At 43.8% G+C, this 25,195-nt stretch overlaps 1 protein-coding gene across 1 annotated transcript in view; it reads right to left on the bottom strand.

The window, feature by feature from the left end:
- LOC118225426 (apoptosis regulator Bcl-2-like) overlaps window positions 1-24,732 on the bottom strand; it is a 62,783-nt gene extending 38,051 nt beyond the window's left edge. Inside the window, exon 1 of the mRNA XM_035413790.1 lies at window positions 23,249-24,732. Coding sequence (XP_035269681.1) covers window positions 23,249-23,803 — 555 coding nt within the window. The 5' untranslated portion in view covers window positions 23,804-24,732. The remainder of the gene's footprint in view (window positions 1-23,248) is intronic.
- Between the last annotated feature and the right edge of the window lie 463 nt (window positions 24,733-25,195).

The following is a 25,195-nucleotide window of genomic DNA, read 5'->3' as shown; positions in this document are numbered from 1 at the left end:
GCAGCAGCAACCGTTCTTCCGAACCTCAGCATGGTGCCCCGCTCCGCGTGCCGTGCCGTAGCCGAATTTCGCGGGAGGAACACGAACGAAGGTGCGGAGGTGACATACTTTCAGGTTCCCAGCTCTCTGGAGTGACAGCATCACGCGCCCCCCCCCCCCCCCCAGTACTGAGGGGAGAGGGGGACACAGAGCCTGTTGCGAGAAGCCAGGCCAGGCCAGCCAGCGAGGCCTACGCCAACAGCGTGGGTGGTGACCGCACGGAGGCCCAGGCTGAAAGGATCTCCGTCACCCGCCCCCAAAAAACATTTTTCCAGCGTTAGCTCACATGCAGGCGGGCGCAGACGGGGGCCCAGTAAACGCCTCTCCCAAATCCTACTCGGGCTTGAACGGCTTGGCTGCTGGCCCCTCTCCGCCTCCGCCTCCGCCCCCTTCCCCCGCCCCCTTCCCACCCACGCACACGAACACCCCCTCCTTTCCTGTCGTCTGAGGCTAGAAACCAGGGAAAAGTTCAACGACCTCTCTGGATATCAGCTGATCTTGCCAAGGCCTGGGGAAAGAATGAGGGGAATGCATTGATGTGGGCACAAACAAAACCACTTTGTTCCGCACTGCGCTGGAGATGGGAAGGTAGCCACTGGATGGGGGAAGGCGAGAGAGAGAGGAAAGAGTGAAAGAGAGACAGGGAGAGAGAAAGAGAGACAGAGAGAGACAGAATCTGAGATATGAGCCTTCCCCTGTTCCATTCTTCACAAAACATCAGTGCTCACCTACTTAACTAACGATTGCATTGTTCAGCAATCACAAACATACACATGTCAGTGTATTCACACAGTGAATTACACATACGATAAGTCGATAAGTTAAGCCAATGAAATAGCCTACATGTGCACTACTGTACACATGAATGATATAAACTATGTAAACATGGCATCAAAAGCACTAAACAGCAGTTTTCTTTTGATCTTTTCAGTAATTTTACTGTTTTTAATTTGTTTCCTTGATGATTTTAGAATGAAAATAAATCACTTTTACCACCGGTTTTCAGAAAGTGAGTAAGGTTGTACTACCCGTTTGTAATATTTAATAAAGTTTCAATGGCTATTTTTGTTTTGATAATAGTGCATGGATGGGTCCTCAGCCTAGTATTGAATCTGGACTGTGCCAGGGTGAAGCGCAATTGGCTGTCACGTCTCTAAGGAGCAAGAGGGTATCGCTCCCGATAGTCGTTCAGGTTCCCGTTAGTGAGTCTGTTGAGCTGCATGTGAGGTACCGTCCTCTGTCTCATGTCCGATTACATGTTCTGCAGGAGAGCGCACGCCTATCTGCGATCCCCTGCATCTACAATGCTATGGTGTACGCATCACTGGGAATTCCAAACTGGGAGGAAAAACGGGGGAAATGGATTAAAAAAAGAACCTGAGGCTCTAACTGAAAATGGCAGAGTTGTCCTGCGGTTATTTCTGTGAGTCAAAAACAACCCACAAGCCAGTGTTTGAAGATTATAACGGACATTTGGTAATACCACGATCAAATAAAAACCAACATGAGAGTATTTACCTGGACACGACAAGCCAAGAACACTGGCTTGGTGTCTGCCAGGCACTCCTGCCTTGTGGCTTGTTTTTCATTACGCCTTGATTGGCCTGCAGCCCCAGCCGAATCTGTGGTACTGTGGGACGTAAACTAATGAGGTCTAAGGATGACCCCAGACGCCCTAAAACAAGAAGGCAAAAAAAAAAACTGCAGTCTCTGGCCTTTCTCTTCCTATCCAGTCACTCTTGTTTTTTCCCCACTGCATTCACTTTGTGTTCCAGCTCCACTTTTCACACCTGCGTGAAACATGCAAGCTCCGCTCTTAGGAGATTCATTTCAGTTCGATGGCATAAAAGTGAGATATTTCCACCCTCTGCACCTGAAGTTATCTCATCCCATTCACCGTGTTTGAATGGTTTTCATGATACTCTCAGAGAGGATTCTTATGGAATAAAGATATAAATGATGTGTTTTTCAGTAGTGCTGACAAGAATTGCAGGGTATAGTAGAAAGGTAAGAGATTTTCATTTGGCTCAAACTAAGAATTTACTGTACGAAAGGGGGGATGAAAATTTTTTTGTGAAACTGAAAGGAAAACATTTTCAAAGTTTAAGAATTAAATAGAAAGCAAATCTGTAGATTTGGTGAAAGAATGGAGAAGAAAAGAACATAAGCACACTTTAATGTTGCTATTGTGGGATAAAAATGCATTTGAAACGTTCCTGTTGCCAATCCGTAGCAGACAAAGGGCACTTTCCCCTGAATCACAGGCTAGCCATCCAGGGCAGACGCAGACGCTGTTTGCTATGGTGACCGGGGTCGTTATAAAACCACATTCTCAGGTAGCCTTCCGCGAACGCGTCCCAGAACATAATCCCAAACACCACAGCTTTAATATCTACGCAAAGGCAAAGCCACTGACCTCATTCCCCACACTCACAGCATAGGACACACATTTCTCCAGCAAGCTGTTCATTTTTTCAAAATATATTCATTATACAGTACATTACTATTTTCCAAACGTAGGACAACCTCCTGACTATTTTGTAAAAAAAAGTTTGAAAAAAGGCTATTTGCTACTTTTTTAAAAAAAGAAGATATTCAAATAATCGTTTTAAATGATGAAACGGCAAAACTAAATACAAATCAACCTTACAGATTCATATTTTAATATATGCTATATGCTTTAATATATACTATATATGCTTTTTGGAATAAGAAGGCAGACCATGCAGAGAAGCTGCATTATTCAGCTGGGACCCAAGCTGTACTATTTTTGAACAAACAGGATTTTCCGTTTGAATGAGATCCGGCAGGATCTGTCAGGGTAGAGGTCACACACTTTAGCGACAACAAAATCCATGACTTTCCAGGACTGTGACAAAAATAGCACCAGTCTGTCTATCGAGGGACACACATTTCCTGCTGTGACAGGTGTTAGGCAGATACTGTATGTGTGCTAGCCACTGCCATTGTCATTTTAAATGAATGCAACTGTATTGCCGGCAGCATTTTAGGAAACATTATGATAATTGAAAAGCAATTAGAGTGCCACGCCAACTACCATTTGGAAAATGGAACAACAACCATGATTGAAGTTCCTGTACCAAAGTGGTAAAACACTTCTATAAGGTCAAAAGACAAAGCTGAACAAAGACATTTAACTAATCTCGCACCATAAATGACCAAATTAATTAGAAAAAAAAAACAGACATGAAACAGCAGTAGTCGCAAGTATTCCCTGAAATATGCTTCATAACTTCTGTACCTCAAAATTTCCCTGTGGTTTTTCTAACATTAAAAGGATTTGTGCTCCTCAAGTAAGGCTTCTTTTTAAACAGCATAGTTAGGCTATATGGTATATTGCTTGCTTTTAGATTTTGAATGATACAATCACTTAAACAAAATGTCTCTCATTGAATGAGATCGCTCTCTCAATAATAATAATAATAATAATAATAATAATAATAATAATAATTTATTATTATTATAATTATTATAAGGCTAATTCAACAAATATTTTAAATGATAATAAAACTATTATTTAAAAAGGACTGCAAATACAGTTTTCAATTACCAAGATTCATATAAATCTTTTATATGCTGTATTGACTAAAAGTAACGTCTATCTTTAATTATGAAGGGGAGACAAATTAATGAGCAAGTGTTATCTGGCTGCAGAAAAGAACCTTTAAGGTTTTTAAATTATCACTTTGTTCTCATTTAAAAGGGGGAATACCAAGGGGACTTTTATTTTCATAGTCACGGACAAGGTGGTAAACAGAGAAGGTAACGTTCTACTAAACAGGGACTTTTCATCCATGTCATTTGCATAAGCGTCAAAACAGTTTTTTTCACTCGAAATCTAGTTTTGACTCTTAAAATAAATGAAAGGTGACATTTTAAGAACAAGATCACTTTCAAAATTAGTTTTTCATATGTTGAATGCCACTTGCAGTATTATTATTTCTGACAAAAAGCACACTCATGATTACACACACTTATAATCATAATTATACAACAGCTATAAAGTTAACCAGTTCAAACCAATTACTCATCAGTACACATGGCCAGCATTTTTAACCAAACAGGGGTATCTTGTAGTCAGGCCAAGCAGAACTTACCCACAGGTGAGAAAATCAGTCTGAACCAATAGAAATCAATGGATGATGACAATTCTACAGTGGATAAGAATAGTGTGTGGCTCCTTGGTTCATTGGTCATTGTTGAGCAGATATTTATGGTAAGTGACAAGCAGTCATGCAGCAGGTTTGGGAATTTTTTCTGCCCATTCAATTGTGTAAAGCAGGGTGGAGGGAACTGTTTTGATGCAATAAACGACAAACGTCTCAGTGGGGAATGACAATGGTCCCTTCAGCAGACCCAATACCAGGAAAAGAGCAACAGACAGACGGGGCGTGTGAACGTGATGCCCTGGAGGAGTCTGATGATGTCAGACACCAGGCTTTTAGCAGCACAGCCCTCTGGGTCTATTCTGCCTGGCTAGAAGTGCTGGAGCGGACAGTTTGGACCGATTGCAGCAACGCCCCAAAGGCTAACATAAAAACAATCAAAGTTTTTGATTACTGCAACTGAAAAACTAGCACTAATAAAGCCAGCTTGAAAAAACCTGCATTCATGTTCAACACCAAGTACAAGAACAGAGAAGGCTTTGGTACATAGTACAGAGTAATGCCATACAGACAGAAAAGGTATAGTACAGAGTAATGGCATTCAGACTGAGAGGGTATAGTACAGAGTAATGCCATTCAGACAGAGAGGGTATAGTACAGGGTAATGCGATTCAGACAAAGAGGGTATAGTACTGAGTAATGCCATTCAGACAGAGAGGGTATATTACAAAGTAATGCCATTCAGACAGAGAGAGTATAGTACGGAGTACTGCCATTCAGACAGAGAAGGTATAGTACAGAGTAATGCCATTTAGACAGAGAGGGTATAGTACAGCGTTAAGCCATTCAGACTGAGAGGGTATAGTACAGAGTAATGCCATTCAGACAGAGAGGGTATAGTACAAAGTAATGCCATTCAGACAGAGAGGGTATAGTACAGAATAATGCCATACAGACAGAAAGGGTATAGTACAGCGTTAAGCCATTCAGACAGAGAAGGTATAGTACAGAGTAATGCCATTCAGACAGAGAAGGTATAGTACAGGGTAATTCCATTCAAACAGAGAGGGTTTAGTATAGAGTAATGCTATACAGACTGAGAGGGTATAGTACAGAGTAATGGCATTCAGACAGAGAAGCTATAGTACAGAGTAATGCCATTCAGACAGAGAGGGTTTAGTACAGTGTAATGCCATACAGACTGAGAGGGTATAGTACAGAGTAATGCCATACAGACTAAGAGGGTATAGTACAGAGTAATGCCATACACACTCAGAGGGTATAGTAAGGACCTGGACACACACTCATTGTGTATTTTCAGTTCATGAGGCATGAGGAGAGACCCTGGAGTGTGTTGCTATGCATCTCAGGGCCCTGCTGTTGATCCGTTTCCAGTTAGGGGGTGGCAGGGTCCCCCTTCGGGCTCCCTTAATACCAAATCATCCATCTGCTCCTGTAGCCCCGTGGAGATGTAATCCCCCCTTTCCCTGTGCCAGCCACCCTCCCCACCACATCAATCGTTCCGACGGGGTTCCTCCAAAGCCCCACCCCTTGCCCACCAATTAAGCTCCCATCTGCGGGGGCTGGCAGTCCACATCTACTCAGGCCCTCAGGCTTCTAATGTGGTCTGGATTTCATTTAGCCTGTGCATATACCAACCCAAGTTATACTCAGTGCCACTGTTGCAGACGGCCCACCTATTCTGTTAACTAATCCAGATTAAAACAAACAGAGCAAAATGAATGTACAGTTAATTATTGATGCGGCCTTCGCTTTACCAAGCAACTCATGTAGGCTGCTATTTTGGAAACCTGCATTCATTTGATTCACTTGTAAAATTCAAGGTACTGTAGCGCTAAAGATCTTTCCAGCTGAAATGCCTTCATCTGGAGTGTTTATAGGCCTACTTCTTCTGTTATATTTTTTTCAAAGTTTGACTCCTACAGAGTTTTGCTTTCAGAACTCTTCTACCGTTGTGACAACTCTTTCAATGATTTCATTTTGACATGTTTCTACAGTTAAAGAGTTTTGCCATTTCAAAGTTTTCACTTTATGAAGTTGGTTATTGGTGTGGTGTTACCTAGCAACAAGACGACAAGAAATACAAGGCTGTTCACCACTTAAGATTTTTCCTTTAAAGGAACTACTTTTTGACTTCTCCCTATGATACTTTGATGAGAGTGCAAACACCAGAAGTGTTAAGTTTCATACTTAATGAGGCCGTTGATTAACTCAAAGCACTTCCAGTGCAAGGTTCATTACTACAGTGAACCTACGGTGAATATGTCAGGCCATATCAGCATTCAATTTTCCACAATTTCACTTGCCAAAAAAAAAAAAAAACAGAAAAAAAGACCGATTAACAGCATCATTTTTTGGAAGTTAGTACTAAAATCAACAGCATTGGTTGTAGCAAAACTATTGATGGTGACAACTGAATCTTGACTTGTGTGAGCATGTTTACCAGTGGTCCCTTCAATAGTTCACAAACTTTCATCATATCACGCTCACTCCAAAAGCATTTTAAGGGTGACAGGCCACTTGGGGCAGGGGTTGGCGACTACTTAAGAGACAAAGTAATATTCTGCACCTTCCTTTCACTCTGCACCCCAGGGTGATGAAACATTACCTTTAGATTACTCGACAGATGAAATCAACAGTTGTTCAAATGTTTCTGTCATCATCTCATAAATTCAGTATAATTTCTTTAATAACAAATGCAATTTGGGAAATCATTTTTGGTGATTGCTGAACTTGCCAAACTGCAATGTAAGAAATATGGGCCTCACACTCTGACCCAAAGCTGAGGATAAAAATTGATAGCTGAGAGAGGGCGTCGGCATAGCAACTTCCCCCAAAGTTGCAAGAGAACGAGACCGCCTGAGTGTTGGCAGTGCTAGCAGATGCTACCTAGCAGTGTGCTGGAGCATTAAGGTTTTGGCACTTTCATCTCCCAGGCATTGCTTTCCCTGCACTTCAGACCTCATCAGCATTCATCAAAGGTGACTACTGAGCTGAGCTAAGGAGGAGGGTGCTGAGGCATGGGAGGAACCCAAGCTGCCACCGTCCTCCACCTGTTTGCAGACTTAAAAGCGGCTCGCTGCTCATCAATCGCGATGTTTTCACAGGATTGCCAGTTGGATCCTAACCACCCTCCCTCTCAAACCCTGACACCTCATCCTCTCACCCTTTTTGGAAAAGTAAGATAACTCCTGTCTGACCGGAGTACATATGTTGCAACAAAGGTGAATAAAATCATTTGTTTCTTAGTTACAACGACTGCACAAAAAAAATAATGTCCTGGCAAGAATCTGCAAAGAATGTCCCCAGCTGTTGGCAGATCTGGAAAAAAAAATGCATTCCATGAAAATCTGTGCTGCAAAGTTACGCCCCGGAGATGGACAAAACGTTTCTCTTTTACAAAAAAAAGGCCTTGTAGCACCCCTAACAGGACTTCCTGTTACAAAATGACCACAGCAAGAGAGCAGAAAACGCTGTGTCCGCAGGGCTCCGCGCCCATGACACAATAGGGGAGATTGTTAGGGTAATACCCTGCCTGAGGAGTGTCTGCGCATTGGATGGTGGGGGGCACGGAACAACTGATGGCGCTTCACACTGGCTCCAGCGTAATCCAAAAAAATCCCAGAGGACAGCGGAAGTCTCAGCTGCCCTGGTATCCCAAGGAGCCATTCATCCCAAGCGCTGGCCTGCGTTCCTCTGCCTAAAACGCACACGGCGCCCGAATGCCACGTCATAAATCCCACGCCCCTGCGCCAGCTGCAGGGCCCCTTCTGTCAGAGTCACACCAATATCTCAAAATTTCCATTTCATCATCAGCTTTTAGCCGTACGACAACCCTGCAGCCATAACCACCCTGCTGCTTTCTCTCCTCAAAGCAGCAGCAGTTAGCATTAGTGGGGCTGGGCCTGGTTGGTACATGGTTGGGAGACCTTGGGAGACCATGTTGCTCCTGAGGGCTGCTCAGGGTTGTTCATGTAGGCTAGGTCATGCTGTTCATGCTAAAATACGGTGGAAGAGATGCCCATCTCTGAATGACATACAGCGTAGTGAGATGCTGGCACACTGCTGACACCAAGGAATATTTTAGAAGTGTATGCTCCAGCTTACCCTGTGTCCTGTCAATCTCGTTATCCTCCAATAGCCAGCTGACTATAGTATAGCTCTCTCGCTCTCTGCTGCACGTGAATATGCTGGTACAAAACGGCCGATTGCTCACAGCTGGTTGGTTAACTAGAGTTGCTCCATCAAACTATTCATCTCTTTATGATCCTTGAAAATGAAATGCATTATTATTGTTGTTGCTGTTATAATCATCATGGCTGTCTGTGCTCCACAACAGCCTTGAGCAAGCCAAGCCTTTCTTGCTTATTTTGCATTCCCTGGAGATGGAGTGACTGTGACCTGTCACACGGTGTGCTAGGAGAGCTGCCCTGAGTGACTGTTTGTGTCGGCAGTTTTCACACAAAATTGGAGGATTTTCACTAACAGGCGGAGAGGATTGGCAGAACAAGTCATTGACAGCAAGGCTGCGGAAGGAAATCTCCTGTCCGACACATCATTACCCAGCAGCCCCGGAGCCCTCCGTGCAGGAGCACTGGAGGGCATAGCTGAGCCACTGACACGGCTGTCCACGTAGATGAGGAGAGTTTCCAATTCAGCGACTGCTTTCCCACTGTCACCTCCCTCACTCCGCTGTATCCAAGAGCTTCACTGTATGTTCACCGACCTTATTTGCATGCAGTCCAAATCATTTACTCATCCTTCATTTCATTTCCTTCCCACCAATTACCCCTTTGAAGATCAGATTTTTTGGAATGTTTTTTTTTTTCAAAATTCTAAGTGTTCTAGAACTCCTTTGCTGTCAATTACCACTAGTGATTGTTACATCAGCATTACAATATTCAGTTAAGAACATTCTAATCACATATTTGTGAACACACACCTTAAAGAGTTAAAGGGTAGAATATGCTGATGTTTTGGGTGAGCTTGTAAAGGTGTCAGGAGGTTCACGACCGAGGGTTACACACGCTTAAAAAGACAGATACCATTGCACAGTGCCTCTTTTTCCACACACATCCACAGCCAGTTTTGTGTATCACCTTCAGTCCAAAGGGCATAGTAACGTATTCATAAATCCCACAGAAAATAACCGCCTCGCTGGAGCGCACCTAGCCTATATTTAGAAGCCTCTCACATGTCCCTGCATTTTCCACAGCCAGCGGCTGACACCTGACACCTCACCCGGGCGTCCCTCAGGTGACGGGCGTGTGGATGTACTCCTCACTCACCTCCAGGGCTCTGGGGGCGGGAGGAGGGAGAGCAGCACCTGCCCCATTTCAGACGGGAGTCCACTTCACAAATCTCTCCAATTAATTATTCATCTAACGTTAAGCGTGTTCTTAGCTTGCGACGCCAGAGAAAGACTGAGGTGTCGCATAGCCTCCCTCTGAACACCGGCTCAATAAACACAAGCGGCTTATCGGGTTAAATAGCGTCCACACCTTCATGCTGGCACCCGCTTTTTTCCCAAGAACTGCCAAATGGGAGAGGCGTACGATCACAAGACGTGTCATTTCCAGCCAAAAATGGAGCCAGATCTGTCGCGGGTGATAAAAAGCATGATGGAAGTTACTTAGTTGCAACAGCACTGCTGAACTGTACATGCTCACAGCAGCTACCATAGATAACAAAAAAAAACAGATAACTGTGAGTTATGAGTAACAAGTCTTAAAAAGAAAGACCTATTTAAAAAGGGGAATTTGACCTAAGTTGACTCAAATTTAATTGTCCATGACGCTTCAGTTGTTCACACGTACTCCCTCCCTTACCTTCACAAATGCACACTCATTAATTCCCTCACTGACTAACGCACTCACATATAAACACATGACGTATATGACAGAGAGATCTTTACAGCACTCATCAACACTCATCTCACTAGTAATGTAATTTTCCAGTACTCAAACACAGACTTCACAATGACATGAGTGACGTCTAAGATGTAGCCTACATTATGATGTCCCTTAATGGCTCTCCTAGATGTGTCGCTTTCCCCAACAGCTGCCCTAGGCAATGTAGCTTGGACTAAACATACCATATCCTAGTGCCCAGAGTGAGTGCAGGTAAACCTGCACCAGTTTTTTTTGGCACAGATCTTGTGAGAACTGTCTGAGAGAAAAGTAAGTGTGCCTAAGGAATCAACATTCAAACATGGTTACTGTACTTGCGTAACACTGTACTCACTGTACAAACACCCTCCTTTGCACTCAGTACTTACTGAGTCAACCAAGGCAGGAACAAAGTTCTCAATGAAACGTGCATACAGACCCATACCGTATCGCTCCTGATACAGAACACTGGTACAAGTGTTGGGGTTAATCCACTTGCCCACAAATCAGCAGCCTGCAGCTACAGTACTATAGCCTACATGAGCAGAGCTGTTATCGGGTAGAGTAGAAATCCCCAAATTGGGTCAGGAAATGCTGGTGGACCATGGGAGGGGTTCAGATGAGCCACAGGTTGTAAAATGTTTTAAATTATTGGCTGTTATATAATGCATTCATACTGACATTCACAAGATTCAACTGAACATGACACTTGCTAATGTACACTACAGTAATGCCAGTGCACGTGAGGTTTTCACTTCCATGTATGAACATTAGTTAGACTGTATTTTAATAAGGGGTGGGTACTGCTGGACAAAGCATTTTTCATTCGGTCATAGGTCATGGGCTCTGAATATTTGGGAACCATATGGGTTAAGGGCCAGAGACAGGCTGAGTGTCTGCTACACCCAAAAAGTCATCCTTTTAAATATTCACGGCCCTTGTACCAGAACAGACATTCCTCAAACCACTGGGGGCTGCTGTAAATGTCCTGAAACAAGAGGGGTGGGGGTGGGGGTTACAGAATGAAAAAGCTCAGCTACAGGGAACCCAGCCTGACTGTTAAAGCTGTCAGTGTCTGAAGTGCACCTTCACCCGAGTGAAACCAAGAGACAAAACCTAGAATAGGCTACTTTATGTGGGCTATACTGTACACTTTCCAACCAAATTTTCAACGATGGAACCATTTTGAAATGTACTAATCTTTCCTCAGTGGTTCCAACACTAAGAAAAAGGCAGAGTGCACTCCTAAAATAGACAACAGTCAAGAGTGTGTGGGATCTGCCAGCTGAAAGATGTAGATGTAGCCCTATAGGGCTGCTTGTTTCATTTCTCACCTTTATATCAATGCTGATGTCATAAGGTTCATTTATTTGGCTTTGCCATTATTGAATTAGAATTTTTTACAGAACTGTTTAGACCCTGAAACTAAGGCCACCTCTCCAGTGTGTAAGTAGATTAATTAGAAATCAAAGTCACCTACTGCTTGGTGTCGACAAATGATGCTAATGGAACATATGTTTCCACAACAACACATAGACACTGTTTATACAGTGCTGTCTCGTCAGGTCATGGCTTTTTATCATTTTTAGCATCCAGAATAAACACCAAAAAAATTCCCTTTGTAAATCTTCTTCAGAAATAAATAAAAAAACAGGAAACATGGCTAGGAGGAAAAGATAAGTCTGCCTTTATCCAAGAATATGAATAATTTATTACACAGCAAAACTATCTTATGAGCCTAAAATACATAATTATTAGTAGGCTTATCTTGCCTTTGATTCTGACATATCTAATATCATTACAGCCTATGCTATAAACGATATCTCTTTAACAGCTGCTTGAAGAGTCAAACCATACTTTTTAGCATTCTGAAGCAGTAAAGACTGCAATCCTCGGGTGGAGCAGCACTCCTCTGCCCTCCTCTCTCCGTATTAAATAAAAAGAAAGAGCATGCAGAATACTAAGTACTCACTCACAAAGATGTATTTTACTATAAGGGCATGCTACAAGAGGTTTCCACTTCCATATTACACCTGTGGTCCTCTATCTCGGTCCTGCAGAAGCAGGGGTTCTGTTGGTTTCTGTTTCCACCAGAAAATTACCAACCAATTTAGACACCAGGAGCTGAGCTGAGTTTAAATGAGTCACAGAATGTTTTTCAACTGATCAATTAATAGGTGAGAGCAGACCAGTAAGCTCTGCAGCTCTGCTGGACTGGGGTTAGAGCCTCTATGGACTGGGTCCGGCAGCATATAACTCCAGAGGTCCCAGGTCCCATTCCCACATAGGGAGCACCGGTCTTGCACAGTCAAAGCACTTAAACTGAGGTAAGACATTAGTGTATAACAGATTCTGTGAAATAAATGGATAGCAAAATAAACCGGAATGAACGAATGGACGAAGTGTAAAACAGTGTGAACAATGTGCAATCTGCTATGCAATTTTATTGTTTCATTCTGAAGTTAAACTACCCACAGGTTTACGCAGTATGTCACACCCCAGTTTAAACAAAGTCATTTCAACGAAAACGGCACACAGGCCAACGCAATGAGACGGACCCCAGTTTTCTGGGTCCGAGGCCAAGTCCGTTTGTCTCTCTCTCTCGTTCCCCCGCAGAAGGCAGCAAGCAGCTTGTAAGAGGGCACAGGAGGCTGCGCCGAATGCATGAAAGAGGCGCATTCATGTTCGGGGAGAGGATGAGACGGGACGGGCTCCGGCTGGACCGCCGCGAGGAAATGTTTTTGAGATTACGGGCCCCGCAGCGCTGGAGTGTAAACAGAGCGGCAGATGGCGGGCGACAGGCTCAGTCTTGGCCTGGAGGTACCGGAGGGGGGAAACTTGGCCGGGTCACCCTGCCGCTCCAGAAAGCTCTTTGTGCAAACGGTGGAGGGGGCCCCGCGAGGCAGAACCCCTGTCCAACGCGCCCGAGCTTTCGCCTCTCCAAAAAAGGACACCCAAGATGCACCGCTTCGGTGGTCCTGCGTAAACCCCCCCACTCCCCCCCCAGCAGTCAGTGAAGCGTACAAGCACGGCATAAGGGCCCGTTGGTATGCCATTCACTTTCCTGTGGCTGCTGCGCGCATTTACCAAAAAGTTACTCCTCCTCCTCGTCTCAGACGTCTTGCTTAGTCATCTGGAGCCGATTCTAAATGTCATCAATGCAGCGATGTTAAAAGCAATGCTTTTAATTTTTCTGAATACCGTGGTTTGACATTACTTGCGTCAGAGTGAGGTGATGACCAAGAAATTATTTGAAAGCATAACTGAAATGAAGGACTTAATCAGCGCTGTTTTGGGAAGCCATCTTACAGCCCGTGTAAAGACAGAGGGTCGTCTGCACTCGTCTATAATGTGGAACAAGTAAAAAAGGAAATGGCGACAAATTAAACAGAGCACAGGGCAAAAATAAAGCACAAATAGGCTATAACCTGTTGACTACAAAGGCAGGTAGATTACTGTGATCACAAAGAAGCAAGCCTCAAAACTCAAAAGACTGTTACTGCCTGGCAAATAATCAAATGTAAAAAGGAGGGCAAGAAAGAGATACACAGACAAAAAAAATCTGGCAGTGAGTCGGCTTTAGATGCCGAACACATCTGAAGGCAATAGGCAATCCATACCCGACGCCCAGACAAATTCCATTAAACGGCCCCCAAACCTACCCACACACCCTCCCACGCTCTCATAAAGACCTCATCCGCCTGAAGCAGGCTTGCTTTAGCATGTCTCTGTGTCTGTGTCTGTGTGTGCATGTGTGGCTGTGTGAGCTCTGTGCGACTGTGTGTGTGCGTGTGTGTGTGCGAGTGAGTGAGAGAGATGGTGCGTATGCGAGCGTCTGTCTGTGCTCGAGGGGAATGGAAGCAGATTTGCCGTAAAGTGCTCCACAGTGTCGGTTGCCAGGGCCGACGACTTTGTGTGGGTGGTTAAATCGGTGTTGTTTGAACATGGCCCACGCCACCCTGAAAGACCTTTTTTTCACAAAACAAAATCGGATTTCCCTTTTGTGACAAGAGAGGCAACTCCACAGCAGCAGGAATGAAAGCGCCTCTTAAATATTTGACGGTGCGTCGCATGTTTCCTCCTATGAAACGGGACACGTGGGAGTACGCTGTCACTTCGCTGGTAAAACATGTACGCCAACACCGGCGTGATATCGTGCGCCTTTGCCTCCGATCCGTCTCTTCATTCCTGACGAAAGGGATAAGTAGCTCCTGAATGGAAATGATTGCTGGGGATGGGGTTGGGGCAGAATATAGCCAGTGGCATTGAGCCTTCTGAACACAATGTATTACAGCACAGCCCAGTCATGAGAGAGGCGCCACTGTATCCGACACTTCTCTGGGATTCAACTGTTCCTTTTGACCAATTCCCCTAGGGGTTAGTGGGATATGAATGCACTAGCCTTCTGCACATTATTAGAGCGTTTTCAAGCAAATGCTCACAGAAGATCAACTAGTCCAGTGTTCCTCAAAATCGCAATCCGCTTCGAAGTACAGTATGGGAAAAATGTTCTCGCACAAAACAGGACTCTAAAAACTGTATTTATATCTTTGTCCAGCTGTTGCTAAATCTGAGGGATTTCTAACACTGTTTTTTCAATAATTCATCGTTCCCTCAGTTAAATTGGCCTTGATATCGGTGCTCTGCTCAAAGGAATTGTCAAAGAAGTCTTCACAGAACACTGTACGGGGAAAGAATGAGCGTTAAAACAGACATGACTTAAAAACGACTGGAAAAGGAAGAGCAATTACACAGTGACAACAGAGAACAAATTAGACCGACAGCATTATAAAAGAGGGAGATGCATTTATGTTATGCCAGATTGACAACAAAGAAATGTCCTGATGCAACAGCACAAAATTAGATGTAGCAAGGTATCAACACTCAAATTTGGCTCTTGCAAGGACAAAAAAACCCCAAAACACTACTGCCAAAGGGCAAGTTGAGTAATGATGTTGTACCGCTTCACAAGAAAGCAGTCGAAATCCAGCGGCTGTCAGGTGAGATAAAGCCAATGGTGGGAATCAGTGTATCTGGGCCCTTTCCCATATTGTGGGGCCATTTCACCCCATCAACCCCATCAGGCAAATTGTCTCTCATGAATCAAATTGCACTAGCTATACCTTCATCATTTATTATCAGGCAAAGATCATTTTGTTGGAGAACACTCTGACGGCCCCCCACCCCCTCACCACCAATCCGAATCAGTCTGGCCTTAGTCCACACACGTGAAAAACCACATACATTCAGCACTGACGCATCACTTTAAACTGAGATTTAAATAAAGGTGGGCAGATTAAAAACATCTTCAGTTTCATAATGGACAAATCTGCCTGTGCTAAACAATAAACAATAGCCCCATTGAGCCTGGCAGCTGATCAGGGGCCTTGTGCACTATGCTGCAGTCTGCCATCTCTACTGTAACAACCATCCACTGTCACAGCACCCATATCACATCACAATATCATATCATGTCATGTCAGAGGGGGGTGCCCATCCTGAGAAAGGAGTAGGGGGGAATTACCCAGGAGAACTTTCTCAAAAACCGATGATAGATTGCAAACAAACGCCCTACAGTAAACGGGCAGAGACCACTTATGGGAGATTTACCAAATGCACACAAAAAAAAAGAAATAAATGTACACTCACACAAAAACTCCCTCCTAGAATCAGGCTGATCGCCATACGCTGTTTTTCTGACACAAAAATGTTTTGATGAGTAAGACTGAGAAGGTGAAATTCAGAAAACACATTTGTTTTGGGCGAGACACCCGGAGAGTCTAGGTTCGGCTCAGCAGGCGTCATTGTTCACAGCTTGGCCGGGCCATCTGCAACCGGGTCTGGTTTCGGCTTTAGCGCACCCATGATAAAATAAAACCGTCTCTTTCAAGAAAACATGGCCAGTGGAAGGTGGCCCCTTTTCTGGGAGTGGCTCAGTTTCATCAGACAGATGTTGCGATTTCCCCCTAGGTCCCCCGAACAGGCCCCGTCCTTCCTTTCTTCAAGGTTTCCCACGGTCAGAGATCCTTCAGCTGTAACGGTGAGGTGGGGTCCCACCGCACGATCCAGACCCATTCCTGTGTGATTAACAGAGCTTGGCTCGCGTCCAGCGACCTCCCACGCACGCAAGCGCGCGGCCCACGGTGGGGGCGTTTCGCTGCAGGGAAACGGGCCGGCTTCCACTCCCACCCCCACTCCCACTCCCACGCCCACGCCCACACCCGCTCGAAGCCGCGCCAGAGAGGGCCCACGACGGGGGCAAAGAGGGACAGCCAGTCAGGTGCCTCGCAAGCAGCCACTCCCCTGTAAGTGGGCACACAAACAGGGTGTAGATGTTTATCAGTGCAGCTGCCACCTACACACCCTGCCCCCACCTCACACCCCCACACCACTTTCCAGGTGAGCACAGCACACACAATTTCAACCCAAAAGTAGCAAAGGTGTGTTAAAAAACACAGCTCCTGTCAGCCCCAAAATCTGACCACGGCCGACTCCTCCCACTCCTCCCAATGCCCCTGGTCCCGAGCCCATTGGAAGCATGCCCAACAGTGGTTTCAACTGAGGGGCTTTTTGGATAAACCAAACTCAACTTGTGCAACCTCACGTCACAAGCTACTCCACGCTTGACAGAGAGGGTGCCACTTTCACTCCTCCACACCACTATGCTTTACTCCACACCCTTGCCGTGTGCCTCTCTCTGACGTCTCTAACAGCGAGGAGAGCGACCGCAAAGCAGAGTGCAGCTTCGTGTGAAGACACCGTTCTTAAAATAAAAAAATAATTTTAAAAAATGCCCTCTCTCCATCACCTTCTCTTAGCTCTCGATCCTCCTTTCTAGTGCTTGCGCTCTCTCTTTCTGTCCCTCTCCTGCTCTCTCACTGTCTCACTCTCTCCCTCTCCGTCTCCTCGCCTCTCTCACTCTGCCTCTCGGGGGCATTTGTCTCGTGACTTCAGCGTTGGGTTTGCTTTCATGTACAGCGCCACTTGAAAGGCTCATGTGGGAGAACGAATACCTGCGCTGAGTGTTTCCGATGCTTCTCTTCTTCCCGAGTGCTCCTCACTGCCGCAATAAACACACACACTCTCTCTCTCTCTCTCTCTCTCTCTCTCTCTCACACAGACACACACTGACACACACATACAGACATACCAGACAGGTGACAAATTAAAAGAAAAACCAACATAAATGCACCTTGGCATAGATTTTACCAGTCTGAAATTCTACTGGAGGGATGGAACACCATCCTTCCAAAAGATATTCCCTCGTTTGGTGTTTTGATGATGGTGGTGGAGAGTGCTGTCTAACACGTTGGTCCAAAATCTCCCATAGGTGTTCAACTGGGTTGAGATCTGGTGACTGCGAAGGCCATAGCATGTGAGTCACATCGTTTTCATACTCATCAAACCATTCAGTGACCCCTCATGCCCTGTGAATGGAGGAATGTCATCCTGGAAGAGACCACTCCCATCAGGATGGAAATGTTTCATCTTACGATAAAGGTGATCACTCATAATAACTTTGCACTGATTTGCAATGTCCCTTCCCTCTAACCCTAACCCTAACCCTAACCCTTCCCTCTAAGGGGACAAGTGGACCAAAACCATGCCAGGAAAATGTCCCCCACGGCATAACACAGCTAACGGACCCCCTCACTGTAGGGTCAAGCATTCAAGCCTGTACCATGCTCTTGGCGTACGCCACACATGCACTCACCCACTTGTCAAGAATATGGTGAAGGATGACTTATCTGACCATATAGGCTAACTTTTTTTCCACATCTCTGTAGACCAGTGCCAATTGGTTTTGCACCACTGAACTCTCAAATGTGCATTCATCTTTGTAATGAGGGGATTATGCACTGCAACCCGACTATAATATCCCTCTCTATGCAGTTGTCAACGGACAGTTCTTGATGACACAGTCTGATCACGTCATTTTCAGTCACCTGAGGAAGAGCTGTTCTTCTGTTTTTCTTCACATATCACACTAATGGTCATCGAATCATGGTCATCGAACGTCCTCTTTCAACCACAATTTCTGACCCTATTTACTGATGTCATTCCCATAGATTTAAATGCATATGTCACTTTAGTTACTGTTCCTATTGAAACACTAGCCAGTTGAGCAGTCTTTGTGACTGAAGCGCCTGCCATCCGTGCCCCAATAATAAACCCTCTTTCAAAGTCACTTAGGCCTAGATCTTTTCCTCTTGCCATCTTGATCAAAAATCGAGTTCAACTGGGTCTGCTCAGCACTTTTATACATGCCACAGAGCTTGATAGAATGATAATTGCTTAATTGTATCATGCAGTACACCTGTTTGGAATCATATGCATTTGTTATGTTTCTCCACTCATTACTTCAGATTTTTCCTTTAATTTGTCACCCGTCTGTATGTGCACACACTCACACAAAACACATATTCACAAACCAACCAAACAAAAAATTAAATAAAATCTATCAAATTAAAATATAAAAGCCATTATACTAAGATAAACTGACATAGCCTAATTGAAGTTCTATCATAATTAGTTAGAATGCTCCTAAATGTCACACAACAGCATGTGGTACAGTGGTTGAGGCACTTCTGTTGTACTGTAACAAGAGTGTTGCAAGTTCAAATCTGCACTGTTTTAAAATCCAACTCTCTTCTACCCTCAAGCAAGGCATGCAACCTGAACCGTTTCAGTGCATATATTGAGCTTTAGGAATGGATAATAAGCCAAGTTTTCCCAAGAGAAAGGCATCTCCAAAGTAAGAAAGTCAAATTTTCTGTCTGCCTCCGAATATTTGAATCATTCTAGTGCAGGCTGGTGTCATCTGCTGAAACCATATCCCTAATAGATGTCAATCAGCAGACAATACATGTGATCTAAAGTGCCCACCACCATAAAATAGTAGCTACTATTAAGCCTTATGGTATTCATAGCATTACACAAATAAAAACACGCCAGAGAGAAAGGCCATAGCATCACAACCATAAATTATCCCTGTCATTTCACATTGATTCCAGTGTGTGCAAATCTCTAGATTTCACCTGATTGTAATTTGTATAACACTCTCGAATCCAGCCAGCAACCTATCAGTCATCTGAAAGCAGGAGTCACAGGACTCGGGCAGACTGAAGAAGCGCCATCACGTTTGCTCTGTAGTCGTGACCCCATGGATACCGGGAAGCCGGCCGCAACACCAGAACCTGCTACACGAATAAAACTTGCAGCTTCAGCTTCAGAACACCACTGTCAGAGAGGGCGGGGCCTGCCGTGACATCACTCTCAATGATAACAAAAAAGGTAGCCTAAGCCTTGAGAACATGGGCGAGTCCACAACAGTGGTCATTCTGTATGCACTGTCTTGAACAGTCCAGTGTAGTAACTCTTTCACTGTCCTGTCAGCCTTGCATTTCTTCAGAAGCCTAGCAACACACAACTGTGAATACACAACTTTGAATGTCAATGAAAAAAATTAACAGACCGTCCTCTCGAACAGGGCATCCAGCATTCAGTTGGTTTTGTCCTCTTGTTATTCTTTTTTTTTTTTTTTAAGTTTTAGCTATAATAACTAGTTGCCATGTCAGTAAGTCTCTAAGGACCACATTTTAGAGCAGGAACACGTATTTCTAATGGTTTTTGGAAGACTACTTCATATAATGAAACACCCAACCGCATCATCCACAGCTGTACATCCACATCATTCTCAATTCCAGCTGCTGTCTGGAAATGGAAGTCAGTTTGTGAGATTAGTTTCCTGTAATCTGATTGGTTCTAGTACACTGGGCCACTGGACTCCCATCAGATTGTCAAACTTGTCAGGCTCATTGTACTGGAAGGTTAAGGACAAAACCACTGAAGCTACCAGAGCAATAATCTGTGCTATTCACCTCCTATTTAATATTGTTCCTAGTCCTTTCTTATATTCAACACATGAATAAAAAATTTAATCAAAATAGTATGAATATTAATGTTGTATGTCATTTATTCTTAAATGAGTCAAATGTTTAAATAGCATGTCCATTGTGATATAGCACTTTTTAAAATAAAGTTCCCATAGAATAGCCACCAAATTTCAGACCGAAAAACAATGAAGTCGCACCTATGCTGAACCACACTGCATGTGTCACTCGTAAGGAAGCAGGGGATGGGAGGAAACTGTAAATTTCTGCTCAGTGGTCTGTATTCCTACTCACAAGAAAAGACTGTGAGGCTTACTGGACTTCCACTATATTCTATTCTTTGAAAAAAATGGACATAAACACTCAACATGTATCATTTCAGGACCACAAGGCAGTACTCCGGTTCCTATTACCATAGGCAACAGCCAAACTTATTGCCTTTTAAGACTCTCTCACTTTCCCAGTGCCAGGGGCATCAGTTATGACACTCAGCCTAATAACACTGATTCAGTCTCATAACCAGGGCCTGGTAACATAACAATGGCAAAATTAAAGTTTATCTTAACTGAATGAATGTATGAATGAATCTTTAATGGTCTATATTAGTAGCCTATTACTTGTAACATCAAAAAAAATTATTTAATTGTACTTAGTCAAGACAGATTAAAGATGTGCAAGGCCTGACACTCTAACCAAATAGCCTAGGTCTATGAACATTCACGAGGAAAGGAACTGCTTAATCCCTGAGCTCAAATAGGTGTCCAAGGAATGGTGTAGGCTAAAGCAAAATCTCTTTTGGGCATACTGGTTAGCTGTGAGCCAGGGGGGAGGCCACTGATAACCATAAACCCCTCGCTGGGACGCTACTAAGTCATGTAGGCAATTCTACACAGACGTCCTAATTATTCTCGGGCATTATCCATGGCTTAATGAATCACACTAATTCAAAAGGAAGAATAATCACAAAGGATTAATCGAGGGGAAAGGAAACACTTTTGAGGCAAAAAAAGGGGAACCATCTGACCAGTTCTTGGTCATAGTAGAGATTAACTCATTACTTACAAATGAGATCTCTTTTTTCCCCCTGCTGTGAAAACTGCTTTTACACTAGACTGAAAAAACACAATAAAGTTCACAGTGCTAACAAAGACCGACAATTTCCAAACACTGAGCTGTTGCCTGATCCATATTTAGACTTAGCCAACCGGTATACTCTGCAAAGGCAGTTAAAATACACAGAGGTTCCTTATGAGTGAACATACTTTATTGTGGAAACACAGAGGTAGCACCCAAACCATAGTTCTATGATGATACATACAACTCTATGAGATTCAAAAGAAATCTTGGTTGCATAGTTCTGTTATTATCACAGAGCAGTACAAGCTAAAATGTGTTTCCCTAAGAACACTATCCAGGAAGCCAATCAGATTCATTTAGTGAATGATAAGGAATGATTCTCTATCAGGGTGTCAACACATAACAATTAAGCTACCATGCTGACTGGAAATGGCTCTCAACTGTCCTGGGGCTAATAATATAACTTATGTCATGGGGCACCTTCACTGATTAGTGTGTCACTGTGTGTGTCACCAAAAAACCTTGCAGCCTCACTGCAGATTTAAAGCATTCAAGCTGTACGGTGGAGATTTAAAAAAGACAATGACATTGACCAGCAGGAGCTAGCTGGCACTGAAAGAGGCTCTGGGGCATTCCTTAAGGAAATGACTACCAATATCTAATACTGAATGATTTTAGTGTTAATATAAAATTTCCAAAAAACCTGCATATAAAATCCTTAAGGATATTAGATCCACCTCTGGGAGGTGTCATGTTAAATGCCTGCCAAGGCAGGTTCACAAGGCCACCCTAACTTTCTGAAACACAAAGACTCTTGCCCTTATCCTCTTATCTCAGGAAGCTGATCTGAAGTCAGTCCTTACAGCTGTGCAGAGCCAACCCAAGACATGGAGCCAGGATGGGAAAGATCACAAAGGGGGGGGGGGGGGGGCTGTCTCTTTGGGGCTCTGTCTAGGCTATGTCTTGACTGCTGCCGTGTACCTGGTACGGTCAGGTGTTTCGTCGGACCGCCTGCTTCCTGAGGGACGACTGAACTGAACAGCTCTGACTTTTGCTCTGCCCCTGGCAATTTTCCCTTTCCTTTTCTCGGAGGAAGCCATTCTCATCCTACCCCACTGCTGCTTAGAGGCACAAGCCTCAGTTCCTCAATCCAACCGAGTGTTTCAGACCAAAAAACCAAATGCCACGGTTATCTTGTGTACTTGTTCTCTCCTCACAGTGCCAAGATGTCTGACAGCAAGCCACTGCACCCCAAGACGGCTCCTTGACAAAGGACTCAAATGCAGCAATATTTTGCATAAATAGAGCCTACAGACAAGCCACGTGAAGTTGTGTGAATACACTAAAAACAATCAGTTGAACAAGGAAAAAGCTAAACTGAACCGTAAGGATTAAACAATGAACCCAGTTTTTTAAAAATACATTATAAAATTCATAGGCTCAGAGAAATGCCATTCTTCCATTCTAAATACACAAATGGCAGCTTTGTCAGGGTGTGCAAAGTTTGCCTTTCAAGAACCTCTCTGCCTAGTGCAACCTGCCAATGATGTAATACAGAACTGCCTTTTAAAATATTTGGAGTATGAATCACAGGCAAGATAATTGCCAGCCAAAACTGTCTGTTATTTTAAGTATGTGTGTGTGTGTGTGTGTGTGTATGCGCGTGCGAAAGGAGGGGGCAGACCTCACTGGTTAGCATCTGCATCATTCAAATACTTCAATTTATGAATTTGGAAGAAAATGAAATTGCTGATATACATTGCAAATGTCTCGCTATCATTGTCCAGTACATCTACTATCATCTCATCTTGTTGAAGGGTAGGCCCTCTTTTTGCAAATATTTCAATTATGGCACACTTTGTTAGCCAATCAGAATAACTTTTGCTCACGTTTCTGCTGTAATCCAGCCAGGTACCTAATATCTAATACCGAGACTGTCTACTGTGCGATCACCACGTGACCAGGAAGACCTTTGGGAGGAGTGACAGTTGAAAAGAAACGCCATTGGTTGAAATAGGCAGCTCACATTTCAATGGGGAATTCTGAGATTTGATGTCATAGATTTCAGTAAACTTCTCATACTGTAGGCTACTCTCGACAGACTAGGACAGACTGACAGTAGCCTAGCATTGGCCTATATACTGCGACCCCGTATTGTTTCATATAGCTTTACGAAAGTGATAATGCAATTGCTCAAACATACCCAGCCACCATTCTCTTGGATCCAGATGTGAAGGGGTCCATTCAGATAATCCGTCATCCAGTGTGCAATGCTATCGACCTGGGACGTCATCTCGCGGTTCACACTCTCCACACACATAGTTCCTCCAAACTCAAAGAACGCCACGATCCGACCCCAGTTCACTCCATCGCTGAACAGTTCTTCAACGACCGCTGTAAACTTGCGTTGTGCCGTGTTTGGTGTGAAATGCAACTGGTCTGACATTTCAGCAAAGTCCCGAAGATACATCCTTTCAATTTCATTCCCTGCTTCACGCAAAACACGATGCAGAGCGGCGTGAGGGTCGGGTTGCTGGAGTCGGTTGGGAAAAGGGGAAACGTTCTCTCCATCCGTGGCAGCTTGGGTTCGCCGTGCCAGAACTTGAGAGTTGGAGGGGGAGATATCCGCTAATCCGTTATTTGGAGAATCGTTTTCCCCGGCCTCTTGGAATTCCCATACATACCCCTTTTTCAATAGTTTGTGATATATGTATTTTTCCACTATATTCCGATTATCGTAGGGACTCTCGTTTGCCATCACGGTATAGGAAAGGTTTGACAAAGCCTGTACCAATAGTTTCACACAAAATACATGTCCATGGCTCCACGAGTAAGGTGCTCAATTCAAACTATTTGAATGAACAAAGTGACCAAATAGTAGGCTATTCGAATTGTTACGACGATTAAAAAAAGAATCAATATAATATTTCACAGTGCTTAACTGCGTTGTATTTCTGACCTTCAAAGAAAGCACGGCAGTGAACGGAGCAATGTTGTCTTAGTATAAATCGATGCCTTTCTATTCTTAAATACGCAAAATAATAACAAACACATAAATATAATTAAGGAAACGGCTCGTGGTAGAGCTGCAAAACTGCACCATTCACTTCAACTTTCAGCAGCAAATGAACTTACAGCATGGTGCAGACAAGGAACGTGGTCTGCCGCTGTAGAATAAAAAAAGCGTCAGGAATGCTTGATCTTAGCTAACGATACGCCCCTTTCAGCAGCGAGCAAAGATCCTTGGAAAAGTAGCAAGTTTTGGATATCCTTTAAAATATATCTTCCTCAAAGTCAAGCATCGGGAAACTGCGTGTCTGTCTTGGATGCATCAGACGAAATTATTTATCACGTATTTTTGAAGAAAACTGCAGAAACACTGCTTCCCTTCCTGGGTTATATTATTCCACTGACATTTGCAGAGCCTCAGAAAAGACGGAAGAGAAAGCATTTGCTGGCAAGCAAGCTTTCGAAATGTTTATTCCAGAAACAAAAAAACGTGCCAGGGAAACCGGTGAAAACCAATACAATGTCGTAACGGATATTAAATCCAGATAACCCAGTATCCATATGCTTGCCCCCAGACAGCAAAAAACTACAATGACGCTTCTGTCATGTACAGTGCAAGCAGAAAATCCCTGACTGGAAGTGCTCTCACTCTCTCACTCCCTCTGCTCGCGATTTATGTTACTCCTTTCCAGTGAGGTATTTCCTCTACGTCACGCCATTCAGTTTTTCACTGCGTGTGCAGACCGTACACTATAAATGATGAAAACGTTGCACGAGGCTGCTAGAATTCAGTATGGTTTATCCATACTTTGGTTGCATTTACGGTCTGTAGGTTGATGTTATTTACAGTTGAATTTTGAAAGTAAAATCATGTCTGGATAACATTTAAATTAAATAAAAAACGCGAAGTATTATTGAAGTATTATTTAACAGCAATTAGGCTTGGAAAAATGAATAACTAAAGCGAGACTGTAAAATATACTGATGGCCGCATTGTAAACTAATTGGCAATTAGATTGTGATTCATGAGTTCAATGGCCATGTGGGATTCATACTGCAAACGTGCACCAGTCAACCCGTTTCCTTTGATTAAGTGGAGACCCCACGGTGGAAGGAGTTAACCTAGCTGTTAAGCTACCGT

This window comes from Anguilla anguilla, chromosome 4 (assembly GCF_013347855.1).
Source record: "Anguilla anguilla isolate fAngAng1 chromosome 4, fAngAng1.pri, whole genome shotgun sequence".
NCBI lineage: Eukaryota > Metazoa > Chordata > Actinopteri > Anguilliformes > Anguillidae > Anguilla > Anguilla anguilla.
The sequence above is the reverse complement of the archived record's forward strand: the minus strand, read 5'-3'. Positions and strand labels throughout refer to the sequence as shown.